At 50.1% G+C, this 25,359-nt stretch overlaps 1 protein-coding gene across 3 annotated transcripts in view; it reads right to left on the reverse strand.

Annotated features, from left to right (window-relative positions):
* Window positions 1–25,359, reverse strand: part of OSBPL3 (oxysterol binding protein like 3) — an 861,863-nt gene that overhangs the window by 34,696 nt on the left and 801,808 nt on the right. For all 3 annotated transcript variants that reach the window (XM_078663459.1, XM_078663461.1, XM_078663460.1), the window contains one exon: window positions 15,101–15,223. In XM_078663459.1, coding sequence (XP_078519585.1) covers window positions 15,101–15,223 — 123 coding nt within the window. The remainder of the gene's footprint in view (window positions 1–15,100; window positions 15,224–25,359) is intronic.

The following is a 25,359-nucleotide window of genomic DNA, read 5'->3' on the forward strand; positions in this document are numbered from 1 at the left end:
AAATGATTTGGTCCTCCCCTGCCGCATGATTCCAGTGACCCTGGCTTTAATAGGCCTCTCATGACACTGGACCCTATGCAACTGGTTAAGCAACACACATAAAAGCAGCCGAGGAGCTAATATATTCTTTATGTGATACCATAGTGCTTTTTACCACAGGCATGGAACGTGTAGCTCTATAAATACACTAGTTACTATTTCCCACTGTGAAAACCAGGATTCAAACGGCGACTCTGGTCAGACACAGAAATCTGCAGTGATTGCTTTAGATAACTGAGGTTTATAACATAAGAGTATATTTTTGCAAAATTCGTTCCATTTGCTTTGTTTTTTCATTTACTGTGTGTGAGCTTTTTTTTAAAATATGCAATTATATGAAGATGAAAAAATTACATAGTTATTAGCATGTTGTGTTTACCCTCGAGCCCGTCTCCCTACTCACTGACAGCGCCCCAGGAAACACTCAGGATTACAGGTGCAAACTTTTTATGCTGTTTAACTTCTGCATATAAAAGAAGACAGCCTGTGAACTCACCAGATACACGTCGACGCTTGCAGGCGATCTTCATTCACAATTCCTTCCTTGCAGACGCAGTTGTGCCCCCCTGGGAATGCAATCACGGACCCCCAGGGAGGTGTGCACCACCGTTTGAAGACCTGTGCCCTAAGGCCAGGGCCGGAGCTCCCACCACATGCTGTGCCTGCTGGCTTTGGCCCATTGTCATTCTCTATGTGACAATGGGCCGCGATAATCTGTGCTTGCCTGCACAGAGGCTGCAGCAGCCTCTTGACTTTGAATCAGGAGAGCCAGCCCGAACACTTGATGAGGGAGGAACGGCTCACATAAGGCCTCAGGCCAAGGCTCCTGTTTGGGTGGGCCAGGCTCATGTTTGGGTGGGCCCGGCCCACCCGGCCCACCCTCTAGAACCGGGCCTGTACGTTCTGCTCTTTGGGAACACTCAATACATACATTTACAGCATGAGTTGGGGGAGCTGCTCTATTTGTATGCACCAGCGCACTGCCAACATACTCCCTGTGATGAGTCTACCGCTCCTATAATGATGACCCTCTGCAATCGGCACACTTCAAAGGGTACTGTAGGACTCGATGTACTCGCATGGAGGGACTGCACTCCTCCTTTCTAGCAAAAGATTTGTTTCAATGCTCTGTTGCATTGCTGTGTGAGCACGAATACCGAAGAGGCACTTTGTTCCTACCAGCATCCCACTTCACCGTACAATACCGTCTATCACACCAAGAACACCTACGTGCTCAGTATACAAATAGAATGATGCATCCAAGAACTGCCCCACCCCCACAAAATATTCTACGTCGTGTGCTCTCATTTAAAGCATTTGTCAAAAGGTGGCAATATCTATTATGCCATGTCTCTACAAAAGACTGTGCTCAGACAATACAAAACAAGCATTTACAATGCAATAGGTCTTGCATTAGGAAAGTGTGAGCTATTGGTATTGTAAATGACAATTTTTTTTAATATGTGTTGGCTTTGTAAATATATAAACTAATAGCATTGTTATTCACAAAGCCAATAGCTTACACTTTCCTAATGAGAGTCCTATTGGCTATGGCAATGCTAGTTGGTAGCAAGCAAGGACAGTGCTGTTGTGGTGCTGAGTGATGCGTTGTGGTGCTGAGTGATGCCGTTGTGGTTGGGCTGAGTGATGTGGTGGTGTTCTGTGAGTGATGTGGTGGTGTTCTGTGAGTGATGTGGTGGTGTTCTGTGAGTGATGTGGTGGTGTTCTGTGAGTGATGTGGTGGTGTTCTGTGAGTGACGTGGTGGTGTTCTGTGAGTGATGTGGTGGTGTTCTGTGAGTGATGTGGTGGTGTTCTGTGAGTGATGTGGTGGTGTTCTGTGAGTGATGTGGCGGTGTTCCAGAGTGATGTAGCGGTGTCCCAGAGTGATGTGGCGGTGTCCCAGAGTGATGTGGCGGTGTCCCAGAGTGATGTGGCGGTGTCCCAGAGTGATGTGGCGGTGTCCCAGAGTGATGTGGCGGTGTCCCAGAGTGATGTGGCGGTGTCCCAGAGTGATATGGCGGTGTCCCTGAGTGATATGGCGGTGTCCCTGAGTGATATGGCGGTGTCCCTGAGTGATGTGGTGGTGTCCCTGAGTGATGTGGTGGTGGTGTGAGGCGTGCAGCAGTGTGAGGCGTGCAGCAGTGTGTGGCGTGCAGCAGTGTGTGGCGTGCAGCAGTGTGAGGCGTGCAGCAGTGTGAGGCGTGCAGCAGTGTGAGGCGTGCAGCAGTGTGAGGCGTGCAGCAGTGTGAGGCGTGCAGCAGTGTGAGGCATGCAGAAGTGTGTGGCGTGCAGCAGTGTGAGTAATGCCGCAGTGTGAGGCGTGCAGCAGTGTGAGGCGTGCAGCAGTGTGTGGCGTGCAGCAGTGTGTGGCGTGCAGCAGTGTGTGGCGTGCAGCAGTGTGTGGCGTGCAGCAGTGTGAGGCGTGCAGCAGTGTGTGGCGTGCAGCAGTGTGTGGCGTGCAGCAGTGTGAGGCGTGCAGCAGTGTGAGGCGTGCAGCAGTGTGAGGCGTGCAGCAGTGTGAGGCGTGCAGCAGTGTGTGGCGTGCAGCAGTGTGTGGCGTGCAGCAGTGTGAGGCGTGCAGCAGTGTGAGGCGTGCAGCAGTGTGAGGCGTGCAGCAGTGTGTGGCGTGCAGCAGTGTGTGGCGTGCAGCAGTGTGTGGCGTGCAGCAATGTGAGTAATGCAGCAGTGTGAGGCGTGCAGCAGTGTGTGGCGTGCAGCAGTGTGTGGCGTGCAGCAGTGTGTGGCGTGCAGCAGTGTGTGGCGTGCAGCAGTGTGTGGCGTGCAGCAGTGTGTGGCGTGCAGCAGTGTGAGTAATGCAGCAGTGTGTAGCGTGCAGCAGTGTGAGTCGTGCTGTAGTTGTTAGAAATGGGATCCCCGGCTGGCCAGGGCTTGCGCCAAAGTCAGTCAGAGACCACCACTTCCACGTCAGGGCAAGGGAGTTACACGGCAAGATAACCCCTGCTCACCCCATTGGTAACGTAGCACGAGCAGTAAGGCTAAACTTGGAGGCGATGTGAGTTAAGTGTTTGCGCACGCACCCCAGCAACAACACCCAAGGCCCACCACAAAGGAAACTCCACACAAGGTTATATGTAAAAATAGCCTTTGTATTACACCAAAACACATTAGATAAAAACACACACTTTACAATGTGCCAACAGGCACGGGCAGAATTTACAGGGGATATGTACAAGACAGGGCCACCTGGACCACTGTCAGGAATCAGCACTTTTGGAACTTAGCACTTGGTAGAATTAGCACTTAGAACATAGAATATAAATCTGTAGCACAAATTAGCACACAAACAGTCCCTACTGGTAAATGTTAAGTACCACCTACGCAACCCTAACCACCGTAGGAAAATATTGCGCAGGGAACCAGGACCTCACTAGTACCACCTGCACTAGGAGAAAAACAACCACCTAAGTATCACAATACCTGTAGGGGTATAAGCACATAACACATGATGCATAACATACATTCAGAGGTGTAAGGAACAAGGCACATGACGCATTAACAACACATTCAGAGGTGCAGGGAAGAAAAACACATGATGCCTAAAAACATTCAGAGGTGTAAGGAAGGAAAACACATGATGCCTAAAAACATTCAGAGGTGTATCAAAGAACACAATTGCGCCAACTCACATAAGTCACCACCTGTGACTGTCCCTAGGCCAACTGGCCTTGTTGGGGCTAGGACGCCCTGTGTCCCAGTGTCAGGGGCCTAAACGTGGCAGCTGCCCACGAAGTGCTGGGCAGCTGTGAAGACAATGGTGGGGACAACGTTGGAACCTCCCAGGCTCTGCACAAAGCACTTGTGTCCCCCAAGAGCCTCGTAGCTCTAAACCAACAGAATGGCCCTCCCGAGCCTCTCAGGGCTCGTAAAACAACTATGCCCCCTTGAGCCTCTCTGGGCTCGAGATCAATGGGGCCTTTGAGCCTCTCGGGGCTCTGAACATCAATTATGCCCCTGAGCCTCGTGGGCTCTTCAAACAAGTGATGCCGCCTAGAGCCCTCGTGGCTCTGAACTAGAACTGTGGCGCTTTGGAGCCTCTCTGGGCTCTCAATAACCATGAGCCAATTATCCCCGAAATTGGAGTCCCCCCTCTGGGGACTCGAATTACACAAATGCCCCAAAGAGCCTTCGTGGGCTCTTCACCAAGATGGCCCCTTCGTCGGAGTCCCCCTCCTGGGGACTCGAGATCTTCCAAATGCCTCTGAGCCTCTCAGGGCTCGAATTAGCAAGGATGCGCCCGAGCCTTGCAGGCTCTAACCACTCGGTGGCGCCCTTCGTGGGCGTGGGCAATGATTCTATGCCCCGACGTGCCCCCTCTCTCCCTCGTCACGGGAGAGCTTTGTGGACTCACCGGGCTTGTGTGGCGGCTGTTCCTGGGGCGGCTCTCCTCTGTCCGGCTCTTCTTCCGCCTTCTGGCAGCACTCCGGGGCTCTCCCTCAGTCCCGGCAGCCCCGTGAAGGCCGGCGCCGCTCTCCTTCTGTCCCGAGGCCCCGCCTTCAACCAGGCGAGCCATGGGCACTTCTGGGTCGCGCTGCTGAGGGCAGCCAGTAGCACCGCGGCCCTGGGGACGTGGAGGCGGCACTTCCGGGTCACACTAGGCAGCGGGCCGGCAACGATTTCAATGCCCCTGGCCTGCGGCGGTGATTTTCGAGGGGTGGGCTCCCTCGGCAATTAAATCACAAAGCGAGGTGGGCACTCGATATGGGGCGAAACCAACAGCACCAGGTTCCTGGCAGGGTGGGCACCTGCCAGGGCTACAAAATCGGCAAATACTGGGCAATCGCCGGGTGGGCACCGGCCTCCTGCAAACAAAGCGCTCCCAGGCGCTATAAAGGCAATAAAGCGCTCCCAGGCGCTAGGGGTAAAAGTAAAGCGCTCTCAGCGCTAGGGCAGGAATAAACTCCAGCAAAGTCCTTCTAGGCAGGCAGGGGGGCAAGGCTGGGCCCAGAGCCAGCTCACTGGGCCTTCAGGCAGGGAGGCAGTCCAAGTGGCGGTCCTCCTGCCCAGCAACAGCAGCAGCCCCCTCAGGATCCTGGAAGAGAACATTTTGTTAGGGGACACAGCCCCTTCTTATACTACTAAATCCTTTGTTCTGGCACAGGGTGAGGGGGAAAACCAGTTGCAGCTGGTTTTGGAGCACCCTTGATGGCTCAACCACCCCTTTCATTCACTAGGGAGGCTAGGGTCATTAGACGCACCACAGGGGGCGGAGCCAGCATTGTGGGGGGGAAAGCCCAGCCCTATTCAGGAACCAGGTGCAGCCCTCCCTCACATCACTCACGCTGATCTCTCCACTCACTCCTGGGCAGACCCATCCAGACTTCCTGATGCCAGGCTTGCCAGCCAGCTCCAGCCAATCACGCTCCAGCACCCTCACTGCACACACACATCAATGTCTAGAAGTGGCACTTCCACACTAGACACACACACGCCGCATACATCATTTCGCAGCATTCAATCACACGAGTACGCACATACCAGACTCGAGCTTGTACACCCCACGCATCAGGAACTACCAGGGACACATACATTCCCCATGCATTCCTATGGGAGGGCAGGCCTATCTCACCACATGCACTCAAAGTGCACACGCACTTTCCACTGGGACACAGTGAAAGTGCGCAGAACCCACAAATCACCATCACCAGGTCACCATTAAAAGCAAAAAGGCTAGAGGTGAACCTGCCAGAAAGGCCAAGTCCAACACAACCCGCTTCCAGCCAAAACGCAGGGTAGACCAATCACCACCATGATGGACTTCCCTGCTTGGGGCGAAAGAACACGGACGCGGGCCCGCAACTGCAGGGACACCCTCCTGTTCTACGCCACGGTGAACCCATGGGATTCCTTCTCAAACCACTGTCTGGATCAACTGGGCTACCCCACTGGTACTCCCGAGCTGTCCGCTGCCAGGACCAGGCCCTAGGCCACCCAGGTGCCGCTGGTCCTTGCCTATTCGCAGAGCGGGGGGTAGTAACCCCTGGCACTTAGTAGCCATTCTCAACTCTTCCGGTCTGCAAGACAGGACTAGACTGCCACTGGTTCTTCAGCCTAGTGTCTACACCCTTAGGCGCACCAGGAGTCTCAGGGAAGGCTCTCCTCTCCTTACCTCTTCTCCTAGGGTTCCTCCACCTCCGACGGGGGGTACACCTAGAACGCCATTCACCCAACCTAGGGTTTAACCCCTCAGGTTGCACTGGGGTCAGAGGTGGGCTCTCCCACCCTCTGCACCCCCTCCCAGAGGTCTGCCCTCTCCCAACTGGAGAGGTTCCTCTGGAAGAAGAACCGGTCAGGACACTGGTTACAGTTGTCCTACCCTTCAGGTCAGGCTGATCCTGAACCTGGCCTCCCAACCTCTGGTCTAAAACTTTTGGTGCTATACTTGCCTGGCACTCCAGGACTTCTGGGGAGTCACACACCATCCCCCTGAGGCTAACAAATGACACATATGTTGTGTGACTGTCTGTCTGGCGCAGATCTCCCGTCCCCTGTCCACCTGACAGTGCGCGAAGATCCCCCAGAACAGAAGTGGCGCTACCCGGGTCTCCCCAAGAAGATCTAGCCCAACTGGCTAGTCCCTGATCCACTGGTGCATCCACTGGGAAACTCATCCCCCAATCACTCCTCACTTCGGACTTCTGTTCACTCCCTCCTGGAGTAGCACTGCCGGACACTGGAACCCCTGGAGCTCTAGTTACAGATGCTCCAGGTTCCCTAGACACTAGGAGACCTTCCTCAAATGGACTAACAGGACAGCCTAGGTCCCCAACCTGGTGTTCCCTCAAGAAACCATCCAAGTCCTGAGGCAGGGCTTCGGGCGTCTGGGGTCCCTCGGTCTCCCTCTCACTCCTGTTCCACTGAGCCAGGCAGTGAGCCCCTACACCCTCCTCGCTATCCTGGGACCCAGCTGGGCTACACTGAGCCTCTTCCATCACGCTGGGCTGGAAGATACCTGAATCACTACTTTTGGAGTCACTCCCTAATGACTCTAGAGAACCTCTAGCACTTTCCCAGCGGTCTGCTTCATCTGCAAGCTCACATGCGTCAGACAATCCACACCTCAACAGGTGTTGGCGCAACCCTGGTGAACAACAACTGAGCACCTGCTCTTTGAGAACCATATTAAGCAGGGAGTCAAAATCAGAGTCAGTGTGAACCTCTACCCAAGCCCACAGTGCTCCACAACATTCATCCTCAAACTCCTCCTAAGACTGGTGAGAGAGTTTCCTACTGCCCCTGAATTTCAACCTATACTCCTCCTCTTGGGAAACAGGTACCATACTCTGGGAACTGGGAGTGGGACTTCTTGCACTAATGCCTATATAGCTGCCACCACTGGACTCAACCCGCCCTGGGGAGTCCAGAAAATTCAAACTGCGCGCAGGGGATAGTCTACCCTCCAGAGGTAATTTCTCTCTGGTGAAGGCCCTCTCAGCCTCCTCTATCCTTTCTTGCGCTAAGACCCTCTGAGTCTCTAGCTGTTGCTTTCTAACGCCCAGCTGTGCCATAGCCTGGGCATGCTCTAACCTGAGCTTCTCTAAAGCCAGCTGGTGCTCCCTTTCTCTCCTCCTATCTTCCAACTCCTCTGGGGACAGGGAAAGGGGTGAGGCACTGCCTCCTACACTGGACCCAGCAAGGGACTCCCTACCTATGGGGTCTTCACTCTCTACTGGTGTCCAGGTACTGTCATCTTCTCCCTCTTCTTCTGAATCTTCAGGGCTCCCCACAGACCCACCACCCTCCTGGTGTGAGGCCCGGGCCCTTTCCTCACTGCGCTCAAGATCCCTTTGTTCCTTACACCATTGGACCAGGTGGTTCCTAAGTTCGTACTTAGTATCTGACCCATCCACCCTTATGTCTCTCTCTCTACAGAACCTTTCCAACTCCTGCATACTGTACCAAACTAGATCACTGAGATCAAAAACAGGCTCCATCTTGGCAGGACGTTACAGAGACAAGATTACACAGGGAACCTAGGGGTCTGAGCTTAACACAGGAGTACACAATTCACACAGGTATCAGCAAGCTCTCTATCCCAGAGAACTCACACTCACTTGTCCAGTGCAACACACCATTCATCCACACACAACCCTCCCTTCGGACTGGTAAGGTAGTTTCTACCACCCTGATCCCTCAACCTGACCACACGTGACACAGGTACCGACTCTGGGCGCAGGGCGGGGAACAAATGTACTGGACACAATTACACAATGATACCTTCAGGAGAAGAAATATGGAACTTCAAAAAAACAATAATCCCCAAAATGTGATTTATCTAAAATGCAGAGTTTTGTAGTGTGGCCAGTTGCCACTTTGGTACAACGCAAACACAAATCCGGATCCCTCACGCTGCCAGCCAATGTTAGAATTGGGATCCCCGGCTGGCCAGGGCTTGCGCCAAAGTCAGTCAGAGACCACCACTTCCACGTCAGGGCAAGGGAGTTACACGGCAAGATAACCCCTGCTCACCCCCTTGGTAACGTAGCACGAGCAGTAAGGCTAAACTTGGAGGCGATGTGAGTTAAGTGTTTGCGCATGCACCCCAGCAACAACACCCAAGGCCCACCACAAAGGAAACTCCACACAAGGTTATATGTAAAAATAGCCTTTGTATTACACCAAAACACATTAGATAAAAACACACACTTTACAATGTGCCAACAAGCACAGGCAGAATTTACAGGGGATATGTACAAGACAGGGCCACCTGGACCACTGTCAGGAATCAGCACTTTTAGAACTTAGCACTTGGTAGAATTAGCACTTAGAACATAGAATATAAATCTGTAGCACAAATTAGCACACAACCAGTCCCTACTGGTAAATGTTAAGTACCACCTACGCAACCCTAACCACCTTAGGAAAATATTGCGCAGGGAACCAGGACCTCACTAGCACCACCTGCACTAGGAGAAAAACAACCACCTAAGTATCACAATACCTGTAGGGGTATAAGCACATAACACATGATGCATAACATACATTCAGAGGTGTAAGGAACAAGGCACATGACGCATTAACAACACATTCAGAGGTGCAGGGAAGGAAAGCACATGATGCCTAAAAACATTCAGAGGTGTAAGGAAGGAAAACACATGATGCCTAAAAACATTCAGAGGTGTATCAAAGAACACAATTGCGCCAACTCACATAAGTCACCACCTGTGACTGTCCCTAGGCCAACTGGCCTTGTTGGGGCTAGGACGCCCTGTGTCCCAGTGTCAGGGGCCTAAACGTGGCAGATGCCCACGAAGTGCTGGGCAGCTGTGAAGACAATGGTGGGGACAACGTTGGAGCCCCCAGGCTCTGCACAAAGCACTTGCGTCCCCCAAGAGCCTCGTAGCTCTAAACCAACAGAATGGCCCTCCCGAGCCTCTCAGGGCTCGTAAAACAACTGTGCCCCCTTGAGCCTCTCTGGGCTCGAGATCAATGGGGCCTTTGAGCCTCTCGGGGCTCTGAACATCAATTATGCCCCTGAGCCTCATGGGCTCTTCAAACAAGTGATGCCCCCTAGAGCCATTGTGGCTCTGAACTAGAACTGTGGAGCTTTGGAACCTCTCTGGGCTCTCAATAACCATGAGCCAATTACCCGCGATGTTGGGGTCCCCCCTCTGGGGACTCGAATTACACAAATGCCCCAAAGAGCCTTCGTGGGCTCTTCACCAAGATGGCCCCTTCGTCGGAGTCCCCCTCCTGGGGACTCGAGATCTTCCAAATGCCTCTGAGCCTCTCAGGGCTCGAATTAGCAAGGATGCGTCCGAGCCTCGCAGGCTCTAACCACTCTGTGGCGCCCTTCGCTGGCGCGGGCAATGATTCTATGCCCCGACGTGCCCCCTCTCTCCCTCATCACGGGAGAGCTTCGTGCACTCACCTGGCGGCTGTTCCTGGGGCGGCTCTCCTCTGCCCGGCTCTTCTTCCGCCTCCTGGCAGCACTCCGGGGCTCTTCCTCAGTCCCGGGAGCCCCGTGAAGGCCAGCGCTGCTCTCCTACTGTCCCAAGGCCCCGCCTTCAACCAGGCGAGCCGCGGGCACTTCTGGGTCGCACTCCTGAGGGCAGCCAGTAGCAGCGCGGCCCTGGGGACGTGGAGGTGGCACTTCCGGGTCGCACTAGGCAGTGGCCCGGCAACGATTTCAATGCCCCTGGCCTGCGGCGGTGATTTTCGAGGGGTGGGCTCCCTCGGCAATTAAATCACAAAGCGAGGTGGGCACTCGATATGGGGCAAAACCAATGGCACCAGGTCCCTGGCGGGGTGGGCACCTGCCAGGGCTACAAAATTGACAAATACGGGGCAATCGCCGGGTGGGCACCGGCCTCCTGCAAACAAAGCGCTCCCAGGCGCTATAAAGGCAATAAAGCGCTCCCAGGCGCTAGGGGTAAAAGTAAAGCGCGCTCAGCGCTAGGGCAGGAATAAACTCCAGCAAAGTCCTTCTAGGCAGGCAGGGGGGCAAGGCTGGGCCCAAAGCCAGCTCACTGGGCCTCCAGGCAGGGAGGCAGTCCAAGTGGCGGTCCTCCTGCCCAGCAACAGCAGCAGCCCCCTCAGGATCCTGGAAGAGAACATTTTGTTAGGGGACACAGCCCCTTCTTATACCTCTAAATCCTTTGTTCTGGCACAGGGTGAGGGGGAAAACCAGTTGCAGCTGGTTTTGGAGCACCCTTGATGGCTCAACCACCCCTTTCATTCACTAAGGAGGCTAGGGTCGTTAGACGCACCACAGGGGGCGGAGCCAGCATTGTGGGGGGGAAGCCTAGCCCTATTCAGGAACCAGGTGCAGCCCTCCCTCACATCACTCACGCTGATCTCTCCACTCACTCCTGGGCAGACCCATCCAGACTTCCTGGAGCCAGGCTTGCCAGCCAGCTCCAGCCAATCACGCTCCAGCACCCTCATTGCACACACACATCAATGTCTAGAAGTGGCACTTCCACACTAGACACACACATGCCGCATACATCATTTCGCAGCATTCAATCACACGAGTCCGCACATACCAGACTCGAGCCTGTACACCCAACGCATCAGGAACTACCAGGGACACATACATTCCCCATGCATTCCTATGGGAGGGCAGGTCTATCGCACCACATGCACTCAAAGTGCACACGCACTTTCCACTGGGACACAGTGAAAGTGCGCAGAACCCAAAAATCACCATCACCAGGTCACCATTAAAAGCAAAAAGTCTAGGGGTGAACCTGCTAGAAGGGCCAAGTCCAACAGTAGTGTGCAGCATGCAGCAGTGTGAGTAATGCAGCAGTGTGAGGCGTGCAGCAGTGTGAGGCGTGCAGCAGTGTGAGGCGTGCAGCAGTGTGAGGCGTGCAGCAGTGTGAGGCGTGCAGCAGTGTGGGGCGTGCAGCAGTGTGGGGTGTGCAGCAGTGTGTGGCTTGCAGCAGTGTGAGGCGTGCAGCAGTGTGAGGCGTGCAGCAGTGTGAGGCGTGCAGCAGTGTGTGGCGTGCAGCAGTGTGAGTAATGCAGCAGTGTGAGTAATGCAGCAGTGTGATGCGTGCTGCAGTGTGAGGGGTGCAGCAGTGTGAGGGGTGCAGCAGTGTGAGGGGTGCAGCAGTGTGAGGGGTGCAGCAGTGTGAGGCGTGCAGCAGTGTGAGGCGTGCAGCAGTGTGAGGCGTGCAGCAGTGTGAGGCGTGCAGGAGTTTGCGGCGTGCAGCAGTTTGCGGCGTGCAGCAGTGTGCAGCATGCAGCCGTGTGAGTAATGCAGCCGTGTGAGGCGTGCAGCAGTGTGTGGCGTGCAGCAGTGTGTGGCGTGCAGCAGTGTGTGGCGTGCAGCAGTGTGTGGCGTGCAGCAGTGTGTGGCGTGCAGCAGTGTGTGGCGTGCAGCAGTGTGTGGCGTGCAGCAGTGTGTTGTGTGCAGCAGTGTGAGTAATGCAGCAGTGTGCAGCGTGCAGCAGTGTGAGTCGTGCGGTAGTGTGCAGCATGCAGCAGTGTGAGTAATGCAGCAGTGTGAGGCGTGCAGCAGTGTATGGCGTGCAGCAGTGTGTGGCGTGCAGCAGTGTGTGGCGTGCAGTGAGGCGTGCAGCAGTGTGAGGCGTGCAGCAGCAAGAGGCATGCAGCAGTGTGTGGCGTGTGGCGTGCAGCAGTGTGTGGCGTGTGGCGTGCAGCAGTGTGAGGCGTGCAGCAGTGTGAGGCGTGCAGCAGTGTGTGGCGTGCAGCAGTGTGAGGCGTGCAGCAGTGTGAGGCAGGCAGTGGGAGGGCAGGTCTATCTCACCACATGCACTCAAAGTGCACACGCACTTTCCACTGGGACACAGTGAAAGTGCGCAGAACCCAAAAATCACCATCACCAGGTCACCATTAAAAGCTAAAAGTCTAGGGGTGAACCTGCTAGAAGGGCCAAGTCCAACAGTAGTGTGCAGCATGCAGCAGTGTGAGTAATGCAGCAGTAGGAGGCGTGCAGCAGTGGGAGGCGTGCAGCAGTGTGAGGGGTGCAGCAGTGTGAGGCGTGCAGCAGTGTGAGGCGTGCAGCAGTGTGAGGCATGCAGCAGTGTGAGGCGTGCAGCAGTGTGAGGCGTGCAGCAGTGTGAGACGTGCAGCAGTGTGAGGCGTGCAGCAGTGTGGGGCGTGCAGCAGTGTGGGGCGTGCAGCAGTGTGTGGCGTGCAGCAGTGTGTGGCGTGCAGCAGTGTGTGGCGTGCAGCAGTGTGTGGCGTGCAGCAGTGTGTGGCGTGCAGCAGTGTGTGGCGTGCAGAAGTGTGTGGCGTGCAGAAGTGTGTGGCGTGCAGAAGTGTGTGGCGTGCAGCAGTGTGTGGCGTGCAGCAGTGTGTGGCGTGCAGCAGTGTGAGTAATGCAGCAGCGTGAGGCGTGCAGCAGTGTCAGGCGTGCAGCAGCATGAGGCATGCAGCAGTGTGTGGCGTGCAGCAGTGTGTGGCGTGTGGCATGCAGCAGTGTGTGGCGTGCAGCAGTGTGTGGCGTGCAGCAGTGTGTGGCGTGCAGCAGTGTGTGGCGTGCAGCAGTGTGTGGCGTTCAGAAGTGTGTGGCGTGCAGCAGTGTGTGGCGTGCAGCAGTGTGAGTAATGCAGCAGTGTGAGTAATGCAGCAGTGTTAGGCGTGCAGCAGTGTGAGGCGTGCAGCAGTGTGAGGCGTGCAGCAGTGTGAGGCGTGCAGCAGTGTGAGGCGTACAGCAGTGTGAGGCGTACAGCAGTGTGAGGCGTGCAGCAGTTTGCGGCGTGCAGAAGTGTGCAGCATGCAGCAGTGTGAGTAATGCAGCAGTGTGAGGCGTGCAGCAGTGTGTGGCGTGCAGCAGTGTGTGGCGTGCAGCAGTGTGTGGCGTGCAGCAGTGTGTGGCGTGCAGCAGTGTGTGGCGTGCAGCAATGTGTGGCGTGCAGCAATGTGTGGCGTCCAGCAGTGTGTGGTGTGCAGCAGTGTGTGGTGTGCAGCAGTGTGTTGTGTGGAGCAGTGTGAGTAATGCCGCAGTGTGCAGCGTGCAGCAGGGTGCAGCAGTGTGAGTCGTGCGGTAGTGTGCAGCATGCAGCAGTGTGAGTAATGCAGCAATGTGAGGCGTGCATCAGTGTGTGGCGTGCAGTAGTGTGTGGCGTGCAGCAGTGTGTGGGGTGCAGCAGTGTGAGGCATGCAGCAGTGTGAGGCATGCAGCAGTGTCAGGCGTGCAGCAGTGTCAGGCGTGCAGCAGCATGAGGCATGCAGCAGTGTGTGGCGTGTGGCGTGCAGCAGTGTGTGGCGTGTGGCATGCAGCAGTGTGAGGCGTGCAGCAGTGTGAGGTGTGCAGCAGTGTGAGGCATGCAGCAGTGTGAGGCGTGCAGCAGTGTGAGGCGTGCAGCAGTGTGAGGCGTGCAGCAGTGTGAGGCGTGCAGCAGTGTGTGGCATGCAGCAGTGTGTGGCGTGCAGTAGTGAGCGGCGTGCAGTAGTGAGCGGCGTGCTGCAGTGTGTGGCGGGCAGCAGTGTGAGGCGTGCAGCAGTGTGAGGCGTGCAGCAGTGTGAGGCGTGAAGAATAACGCGGGCTAACAAATGCAGGTAAGCTAGACTGAAACAAAACCCAAAACATTGCCTCACGCCGAAAGCAAATCTGTTACTGAGGGGGGTGGGGGGAGGGGGCTGTAGCTGAAACTAAATAAAGGTGACTTCGTACATTATGGGAATGCTTGCATGTTGATTAAAGCCCAAGCCATGGTTGAAGAAGCAGCACAGACGTGATACGTTTATAGGAGGAGTGGTTCTGCCTTTTGTTGCAGACACCGTGCAGTGGACACAGTTAATGTGTGGTGCAGAGTGGCAGCACGTCGTGGAGCATCAGAGCAGAATCAGCTCTCGCAAACAGAAATTTCTCTGTTGTCTCTGTGTTTATTTCGATGTAATGCAAGGTAAACCAAGTTTAAGATGGAAGGACTAGCGCATTGTCGCATGTACCTATGTGGGCACTAATCAGGAAATACGATAAAAAATGTAAGTGGTCTGGTGTGAAAGATGAAGTGGAAGGCCGTGAAGAGGTGCTGCGCTAATTAAGGGAAAGGAAACATGAACACTTGCATGCAGAGCTTATAATGGGAGAAGTTTGTATGCCACAAATAATCATGGTGATCCATGGGGGTGAACAAACAACAAGCTCTTGGCATTGCTGTGTACCGAGGGCGCGGGAGCGCATTCCTTTGAAGTCTGATGCCGGGGCGGGGAGCGGATCCTTTGAAGTCTGATGCGAGCCACAGACAAATGGTGGTGTGACGTGGCTGGTTTGTGCACGCGCATAGCTCACATGAACTGTGCGTGATCCGCAAGTTTGGTAGAGTTTTTGAAATGCTTACTATAATTCTCGCCTATCTATCCCTGCGGGATAGAATAACCGAGACTTAAAAAAGACCATGTTGTATGCTGTTTGCATATGTATTGTTCTATGGATAAAAATAACCATGCAAACAAAATAAGTCATTAACATGCTGCTTTGTAGCACATTTGGCAAAGCCCTTAAGTGCATCCGGTGATAAAAAGTACTACATTGTTATTAAATATATATATATATTCAAATCTTCACAGCTTCTGTATAAGGGATGAAAGCACAAATGTAATTCACCATGGGAAGAATCTTACCTAAAAAATCGAGCTTGGTGCTCTAAGTTATTTTCCTCTAATTCTTTTCGTCTTTCTCTTTGCTGCTGTTCAATTCTTTGTTTTTGTATTTCAGCACTCTCGATATCCCCTTCTTCTAGAAACCTAAAAGCAGAAAATACCAATTATACTGGGAAATATGCCTCATGTCATTAACGCACGAGGGGCCAGATGTGTGACCTGCAAAATAGCGCCTCACAAATATCCACTCTTATGCAACTTCCAATTTGCAAGGCGCTTTTTGGCATGTACAACAGTGTGTTTAACACAGTTTCCTATTCCCAATGGGGTCGCAAATTGTGAGGCTCATGAATATTAATGAGGCTCTCGCAATTTGCGAGCCCATTGGGAATGACTGGCAGTCCCATGGATGGTGGCCTGCAGGGTTCAGCAGATCACCATGTCTGGGTCTGCTTTTCAATAAAGCAGGATTTTTAAAAAAAAAATTCAGCCCAAAGGAAAACGGTATGCATTAAAAAAAATATATATATATGAAAACATTTTGTTTCATTTTTAAGGGCAGGTAGTGGTCCCTGGAACCAATGCTGCCAGTAAAAATATTTTTAGAGACAGTCACAAAGTGGAAGCCTTCCAAATTGTGACTGCATTACCACCCTCTTGCAGAGGGTGGTAATTTGCAAGTGTTTTGCGACTACAATTGCGGTCACAAAAAATTCATACATTGTTTTGCGGACGCTATTAAGAAGGGAACGCTCCTTCCTAATAGCGACTCGCAATTCCGAAATAGCAAGGCGCAAATAAATTGTAACTGGGCCATTTTGCATGCGCAAACGAGTTGCAAACCCGTTTGCGCATGCAATTTAGGGTCGCACATCTACCCCCAGATGTCTTGTGACTTAAATAACTTGTATGTACTGTTTGTGCAATACTTAAATACCAAAACAGTCAAGGGTGTCGTGAACCCCCACTTTAGCAGCTAGAGCGGGTGTGTGATTCTTTAAAGCTCTCTCCTTTCTGCAACTCGCAGACAAAAGCTCATAATTAATGTTGTAATGGAATTTAGCACAACCTGAAGAGCCAGCAGAAAAACGGGTGAACGAAAGATGGGTAAATAGACAAGAGGGAGGAATACTGAATGAGAGGAGAAGAAGTGTAGAAGGAAGGAAAGATGATAGGTGAGTGGGTGGATGAATGAGTTGGTAGAGTGGGTGAAGGGGTGAGCGTATGGATAGGTGGATGGATGAAAGGATGGCAGAATAAAGGGATTGATGGATAGGTGAATGAATGGACAGATGAAATGATGGCAGAGTAAAGGGATGATTAAGTGGATGAACAAGTGAAAGGATGGCAGAGTAAGGAATGGAAGTTGAGAGGGTGAAAAGATTAGTAAATGGATGGGAGAGGCTGTATGGATGATTGATGGCAGAACGGATGGGTGGGTGGATGGATGGATGGAAGATGGTGTGGATTGATTGCAGAGTGTATGGATGGAGGAAGATTGAAAGGATGGGTGACAGAGTGGATGGATGAATGGTTGGCAGAGTGGATAGATGGATGGATGGATGGCAAGGCGGATGGGATGTCAGAGTAAATGGATAATTGGAAGGATGGAAGAAAGGATAGACGGAAGGATGGAAGAAAGGAGAGATGGATGGATGGCAGAGTGGATGGACAGATTGATGAATGGCAGTATAGATGGATGGGATGCAGAAACATTGACCAATATATGAAACTAAGAATGGGTGACACAATGTAAAGGTGAAAAAGTGGGTGGATGGAAGGATGAAAGGATGAATGCATAGATGTTTGGACCGAAGAGGCAAGGGATCTCTTCTATGAAGGGATTGGCTCACTTGCTTTGCTCTCTTGGTGCCATAAGAGCTTCAGTTCAAAGTGGGGGGTATCCTAATTTTCTAGCTACTCCTTCTCTGAAGCTTTTCCTGTGTGGCTCAGACCACGCCTGCTGCATCTAATACTTAAGATTAACAAATTCAAAGTGCCCCTGGCAGACAAATCCTTCTGTATGAAACACTTATTTTCTGAAAATGTGTAGAAGAATAAAAGGGCCACACAAGAACGCAGACATGTATTAATTTATGGAAAACAGAAGATACAATTGAATTCCTCAACAGATTCAAACCTTGAAACTGATTTAAGATCTAGTCACTCCACGTACATGCAGGCCTTTTCTGGAACATTATGTCTTGTATTGCAAAACTCCTTTCAAACCAAAAATCCTGAATTCCAGGAGGGTGATGATTCAATGTAACAGGCAGTCGAGCCAACCTGCACCACTGAAAGATATGCTTTCTCGCCTCAATGCACAGGTAACATTCTTCCTCCTTGTGGTCACCCTGGAGAAACTTTGCAACACACTATCCAGCATGAATCCTATTTCATGTTCAGGCAGACCATGTCCATCTAACTTAATCACAAAAATGTTACTGGACATTAATCACAGGTTGTAAGCTGAGTGTTCAATACATGGGACTATTGCTAAGGGCATTTAAAAACTCAGGGATTTCCCTTTTACCTTAAAAGTAATCTCAAGATTCTCTAGATTAGAATAATTATACAAAAGTTTCCACTTTCTCATAAAGGTACTAGAAAAGGCTGTTAGTATTGAAAAGCAAAATGATCTGGAGAAACATAACGAAATAGGATATTGCCACTTTGGTTTCTACCCTAACTGAAACAGAGAAAGCACTGCTTGATGGACAAAACAAATGTGTGCAGATCAAAGATAATGGCATGTTCTTGGGGCATCAAACACCTTTTAACACTCGCACCCACTCTATATTATCATGAGGATTGGATACATTTCGGAACAGCAGAAGACCCAGCTTGATCACTTATATCCTGTTCCCCAGAGAGTGCTGGGACTTGGTCCTGGACATGGAAGTGATCCAAAGACCAGAGAGTGACCGCAACCCCATTAGTCTCAAGTGCTCCATCCTGGCCAAGCAACGAACAGCCAAATGCTTTGCCGCCAGTATCACCCCAAACAACAACAGACGAGCAGATAAATGGAAGAGAGAGAATCACTTGAGCAACGAGACTCCATCAAAAATTTGCCTTGAATATTTCCTGGCTACCACCAAGGTCAGTGACAAGCCAGAGACAATACTAGCAAATTACACCAAACTCTCAATGGATTTCACATGCGACTGGTCAGCACCTTGGACAACAAGGAGCAAAAACAAGATACCAGACACATGTTGGTTCAACGAGTGTAGAGGAGTCAAGAACAAGTTGAAACTTGCTTACAAGAAGTGGTATGTCACCCAAGCAGGCGAGCTCCTCTTCAGGGCCACAATGAGAGACTACAAAGCACTAATCAAGGGCAAGAAACTGCTATACCAGCAAGAAGTATGACAAGACTGAACCAAGGCAGCAGAAAACAAGGACCGTAATTCCTTCTGGAGGAACATTACTTAATACTTAGATGGGCCACGGTCCATGGAAAACTATATAACCACGCAGACCTGAGTAGACCATGGTTCTCTCTACTTAGCCATTATAGACCATTACAAGACCACATATGCTGGTGGTGATTGTACCGCACTGTTGCTTCACCCCAATACTCCCCCACCAACGGAGAAAGCTACTGTTATCTGCCCGAGGTAGAAAGAGTAATCTTAGACCAGAAGGCCAACTAAACCCCATGCCCGGACTGTGTATCTGTCAACATATTTCAATCAGACCCCAAGGCTTGGTCTGTAGCCCTGCCCATGATATTCAGAGCAGTCATAAGATCAGGCAATGTCTCGCTCTCTTGGTGATCCGCCATTATAGTTCCCTTTCATAAAAAAGGAATCAAAGTGTTACTGTGCAATTACAGACCTATCTCGCTTTTGGACAGCACTGGGAAAACTATGGGTGGGTCCTTTTGAATAGATTGCAGGCCTGTGCAGATAAAAACACAGTCCTTACAGATGCACAGGCGGGGATTCTGCAAAGGTATTAGTATCGCAACGCAATCCTAAGGCTTAAGAACAAACCCCCAGATTCATCATGCTCCTCTTTTGCGAGTCCTTAATAGCGATTATTAAGGAATCGCTATTAAAGACTCGCAAAACGGGATGCATGTAGAAATGGCAAAATTAATAGCGATTTCTACATCTTCCTTATTTGCGATTCGCTAATTGCTATCCTTATTTGCGATTAGCAATTAGCGATTCGCAAATAAGGAAGCGATTTCAAGGGTGCCAGGGTGTCCAAAGGACACCCTGTAGCACCCCATAAATGGTGATGTACACTGGTGTTGCGCACACACATGTCCAAAGGACATGTGTGTGTGTAACATCCAACATAGAAAAATGCACTAAAGTGCATTTTTCTAAGTTTTCGCTATTTACCACGAAGTCAGACTTCTCGGTAAATAGCCGCCAAAAATTGCGAATTTGGTATTCTGAAATGGTTCATGAATTGCATTTAAGGAGTCTCAAATAGAGATTCCTTAAATGCAATTCCTCGCAATTTAGCGATCTCAAAATCTGCGATTTTTGCATTTGGGATGATGAATCCCAAATGCAAAAAAAGCGCTCGCAAAGGGCCAGATTATTCGCAGAATCTGGCCCTTTGCGAGCCGATTTCTGCTTCATGAATCTGACTGATAATTAGCTGCCATTCACTGAGTGTCATGTTACAAGTATACAAGCAAAAAGAGTGGGTGCAGCAAATGACGGTGCAGAACTGTGGGGGTACAGCAACAGTAAGCAGCTCCAAACTCTGGAAAACGCATTTTTGAGAACACTACTGCACCTGAGCCCTGGTTACTGGCTACGCCTAAACCACAACAGGCTTGGAGAGTCCTTCCTGAGATTAGTGCTTGTAGTGTCCTCTTTGGGAAAATTCCTCACAACCTGTAGGCAAGTTATGTAAAAAGCGGTCTTCAAAACCTTGGTCTCGAGCATCTATGGTTTGAGACAGCCAACAATGGTACAGGAAGCATTCCTGCACACCAAACTTAAGACACGCATCAGAAAAGGCGCGCCTCTGTTTTATCCTGCAACTATTTGAACACAAAGCACCCTCTGGGTATAGAGCAATACCTAAAAGATATTAACCCCAACGCACGACGCACCTAATATTTAAAATTCTGTCTTGGTATCCTGCCCATTAGAACTCATTTCGTCAAATTCTCTGAAGGCTGCACCATTTCCGAACTCTGCGACTGCGCAGTGAGCTGCAATGAGTCCAGAATGCACTTTATGCTATTTTGCACCAAAACCAAGCACTTCATACCCAAGTGTTTTATTACATCTTGCACAGGCGCACTAGCACTTTGTGCCAGATCAGATTGACCAATTATTTAAAAGTCGTTGTCAAGCTAGATTATGGGAGCATGGTTCATTATAAAAACGGCATTGAGATCTCCCCTTCGCCAAGTTACTGCAGCCCCACTTAACGCACCTGCACTCTGTGCCAGTTCAGACTTTCTAATCGTCTAAAAGCCAGTGTCCTGGGACATTAAGGGAGCTCGGTGTATCACATGAGAGGCACAGAGATCCCTTACCGTGGTCACTAATGAACAGTAGCCCCACCCCACCGGGACTCTAATGGATTCTTATCTGACGTATTTTATTCAACAGAATTGTTTAGTACTGCTTGAACGTCACTTTTTTATAATTTCGTGGCACAACACATCAATAGCAAAAAATACTTGAGCCTGCCGATCATGGCTGTTCCAGCAGGTACGATGGACCTGAAGACCAGCTGTTTATTATATGCAGTTGTATTGTGTGCCCAATACGTTCCTTTAAAGACTAGTTGTTACGTCCCAAAGGAGCTTGCCAAGAACACTTGAGACACCCCAGTGCCCCAATTTTGCACGAAACCCAGCACCTTATAGAAAGGTTTACACGAATATCTACATGAAGGATGATTTTAGGATTGGAGGTGGTTTAACATCATAATATAGTTGTAATTGCCACAAGGAGCGTATGGCTTTCATTTTACTCTTCTGAAGATGCAATCATGCTCTTTGACATGTATTGAGGTGTGACCTGTGTGAACGTTTCATTTTCAATTTGTATGCATTATTCTTTTATTGGCTTTTATGCCGGAAGTAAAAATATATGATACGAGTATACATCTCCAAAGAGGTCAGAGGCTGCTAGTAGCTGGTTTGCATCTGCTCTTTCTGATTAGCAAGCATAAGTTTAGACCAGGAAGTTCATCTCCCACTAGCTGTATTACACGAGATATGAGCAATGACACAATGTTTGCTGTGGTTCTCCCATTTTGTTCGATTTTGTAGGCTTTAGGACTCTGTGAACATTACCACTGCTAAGCAGTAGTAAACACATCAGCTTCCTCCTTAAAAACATGGCTGTACCTTGAACTTTCCCGATTTGGTTTCATTGCAAATTATGCCGAAGGTGCACCAATGGCATAGAAGGTTGAATGTCATATGTTGGGTGAGTGTTGTTACACCGTTTACATATATGACAAAAGCATATGTCTGTCGGGGCACCACTGTTTTCAGGGAGGGCTGCTGTTTAACACGTGGCACGGAAAATTGTTTTTACCATGTAGAGAAAGCTTATTTTTGTAAATTCATAAATCAACCCTAAAGTATACCTTGTAAGCCCAGAGGGCGGGGTGCTAACATATACAAATAGGGCTGATTACATAGTGAGGTTAGTGTTTCCTCACAGTTATATCAATCCCAAAATATGTTCCACTGTGTAGGCTTTGCCAAACGTTTCAATGAACAAGCTTAGATGAAATTACAATCTGTATTTCCTATCTCCACTTGGAAAAAATGGTAGAAAAATGCTTTAAAGCTATGTTATACTCAAAGTCTGAATGGAAACATTTTCGCTAACTTAAGTAGAAAAGTCACTTTGCAAAAAGGTACTTTATTTTGCCTGTGTCAAAACTGGCCTAAAAGCGGTTTGCCACTCAGCCCCTCCAGGAATGAAATGCATATCCTAACGTAAGAGAGTTAACGACCCTGGCTCAGAGGACAGTAGCCTGCCTTGGAGCCCACAAAGAGCAGATAGGAGTTAACCACTAACCACGTAGCAGAGATTAGTTATCTGGCAGTGGACAGGGACAGTTGGCAGAACACAGGTCAGCTTTAATGCTTACTCTTTTGACTTGGAAATACAAAAGAGGGCTTTTCCTATTCTTTAACAGGGACCTCCAAGGCAGCCAAGCGCCATTCACTATAGAGAGAACCAGTTTTGATTTCGTGAGATAGGAGGAGAGCTCATGTAAATAGGGGAGTGGCTAAGCAGCAGAAGACAGGCCTCCCTTGTGGAACTTGGTTCTGCCATCTTGGAACATGAGCTCTTGGGTAAATTTGGAGGTGGAGAGACTGAGAAAATAGTCAGGATTGGGTGGCAGACTTTCTCCAGCCACTGGCTATTATACAGGATAAATCTGGAACCTCAACTTTAACCTGCTCAGAACATTTCAGCAACTAGGAAATCTCCACCTGAAGAAGGTGGCCCTTCTAGAAGACTTGTGTTGAAAGAGGACTAATTCAAGGAATCATGGACTCCAGAATCCCGCAAACATCTAGCGACTGGAACTGCTCTCTAAGGGTCAAGTGGTTTGTCTGCTTGAGGGACAAAAAAACAAGATTCCTGACTCCATTAAGGCCCATCTTATCACAGAGAAGTAAGTCTTGTAGGAGAGAGACGAGTCCTGGTGCCTAGATGTGTGCCTTGAGGAACAAGTGGCTGCAAGACTGGGTAGTAAGAACTTTCCAACACTTTGATGAAACTAGTGACTCATTCATATCTGGAGGACTAACCCACAATGCTGAATTTACGCAGGGTGGTTGAATCCAAGATGAACAATCAAACCAGGTTCCTCATGCTCAGAGCTTTTTGCGGTGCTGAAAATTGGTTCAGCTGGACCTAGCCGCGAAGGTACCCAGCCTTGTAGAGCCCTGCCCAGCTACAGCTTCAAGTCTTGCCAAGCTAGAGGATTTTGACTTCTAAATAGTGACTAAGTGTGAAGGTAAAACCTTGTACTTGGCAGCAAATCTAGTTGAACTAAAAAAGAGAGTGCAGCAATGGCAAAGTAAGATTTGTCCTGTTCGAGCTTTTGGCGCCAGACCAACGGCTTCAGTGGGAGCTCAACAATGACCTATCCAACTTCAAGGAACCCTTACTTGCCACAGCCACAGACTTTGCCCCACTGGAAGATTTTGACTTCAATATCTCAGACTAAGATCAAAATTAAAAACTTTGACCAGGTAGACCAGTTTGGTGTATGCAACCTCCATTCCAATGTGGCCTGAAATCAAGCCAAGGCTCTGGTCAGCAGAGAACTGTTTTTGATTGGTGCATTACTTTTCCTTGAGGCTTTTTGCATTAAAACCTTAAAAATGAATATCCTCCCATTATTGATCATTGTGTCTTTTAGGTTATTGCATTTTTCTAAATTGGTTTGTGAGTTTCATTATGTTGTGTTATTTACCCTAATGTTGTTAGTACTGATTGATTTTAACATGCACTTATCTGGGTAATGTCTGCTGCTTGTGTCACAGCTACCAGGGACTGTACAGACATTACCCGAGAACTGTTTGACCTAAGAACAGTAGATTTTATTAAATTTACAGGAGTAGTCTCAGTGCTAAATTAATAATCCCTTCCTAGACAAAGGGTATAAAAGTGTTGCTGTCACACCCTTTCTACTGCTATTCAATATGCATGTTATTCCATTATATAAACTCCTGTGCAGTTTTAGGATTGGTTTACATAACTATAACAAGAGGCAAATCATCTTTTTGAGTAGAGTAGCAATAACAGAGAGCACAAATAAAAAGCAAAACAGGTTGTAGAGTTTGACAGCTAGGTCTATTGCTAATGTTGATAATTGAAGTCACATCTCATCAAGTTTGAGGGCCTTTCACTGTCTCCTGATTTAGTCAAGGCTTCCAGTGCTCTTAAGAGTGCTGAATGCGACTGCTTCTTCCAATCCTGGAGCTGCTCTCATGCTGGTGAGAGCAGCGCCAGGATTGGTTAGGAGAGTTGGCTGGGTCCCACGTTGAAGCCTGCCTGTTGTGAAAGTGGGTGTTTCAGGACACACGGTGTTTCAGGACACAGTGTGTACCCTCTCCAGTGCTCTAGCCCATTCACTAGCTCACGACTCCCGACCCACTGCTGCCTCTCACTTGACCTAGAGCCTCGTCAAGGCCAGCTGCGATTGAAGTCGAGCTGATCTATATACCCAGGATACTACCCTTCGGCCTTCCCCGAAAATCAGGATAATGTAGATGATCTCATGCACCACCGGCTCAGCCTGCTGACCCTGTTGCCATTCTAGTTCAGCATACCATACGTAAGGAACTGTGAAGTGGGAAGCCAGGTTTCCTTCACTAGGTCCTCTAGAGATCATTATCTACCCTCTGCGTAACAGTCCTTGACCATGTGTGTGTTCGCTACAGTCCAGTTGTGCATCATGTGGGCCAAAAATAGGCCCGATCGATGTTGGTAGACCCACCAGCAGCAGGACTGAGGAATAGCGGCACTATTGGCCTGTTATCCTAGCGAACTTTACCCAACAGTGTAGTGTGAGCTTCAGTAGTTTGGGGTCGATCCCCTAGTGGGGAGTGCACCCAGCATGAGCGGCACCAACCATACACAATCAGGGTCTTCACCATAGTGCCCCAGGTCAGTTTTGTGACTGCCCACCAACTAGCAGGCCAGCCATTGTACTTTCACCACTGTGTGGTATAGGTCAAGGTTTGGGACACCCAGTTCACCTACCCTTGTAAAGTGCTGAATAGTATGCAGAAATGCCCTGCAATTACCCCTTCCCAAATTAATTCCCACATCAGGGTGTCCAAGGAACAAAACCAATACTGAGCATCGAGATTCCCTAGGGCACCCCGGTGCAGGCATCGCGGAAGAATAGGAGCATGTTGTCCGAGTATATTGAGATGTTTCAGTCCCCGTCATGGAGTCGTATACCTAGGCCCAGTGTCAGCAAACAGCTCTATGGTCAATGCAAACAAAATGGGGGAGAGAGGGCACTCCCAGTCACGTGCCTGTGTGAATCTCAATAGGGTCTGAGATGTTTTGCCCAGTTTTTACCTATGCTCGGGCTCGGCCTCCAGTATATAGCAGTGCTACCCATTTGGCCCATTCTGGGTCTATGTTCATGCGATTCATGACCATTTGCAAGTGCCTCCAGTGTAAGGTACCAAAGGCCTTGTTCAAGTCAACTGATAGTACCACTGCCTTCGGAGCCGTATCACCAGGGGTCTCATCCAGCACCCAATAGAGGCGCTGGATGTTCAGATAGATGTTGTGAAG

This window comes from Lissotriton helveticus, chromosome 10 (genome assembly GCF_964261635.1).
Source record: "Lissotriton helveticus chromosome 10, aLisHel1.1, whole genome shotgun sequence".
NCBI classification, from domain to species: Eukaryota; Metazoa; Chordata; class Amphibia; order Caudata; family Salamandridae; genus Lissotriton; species Lissotriton helveticus.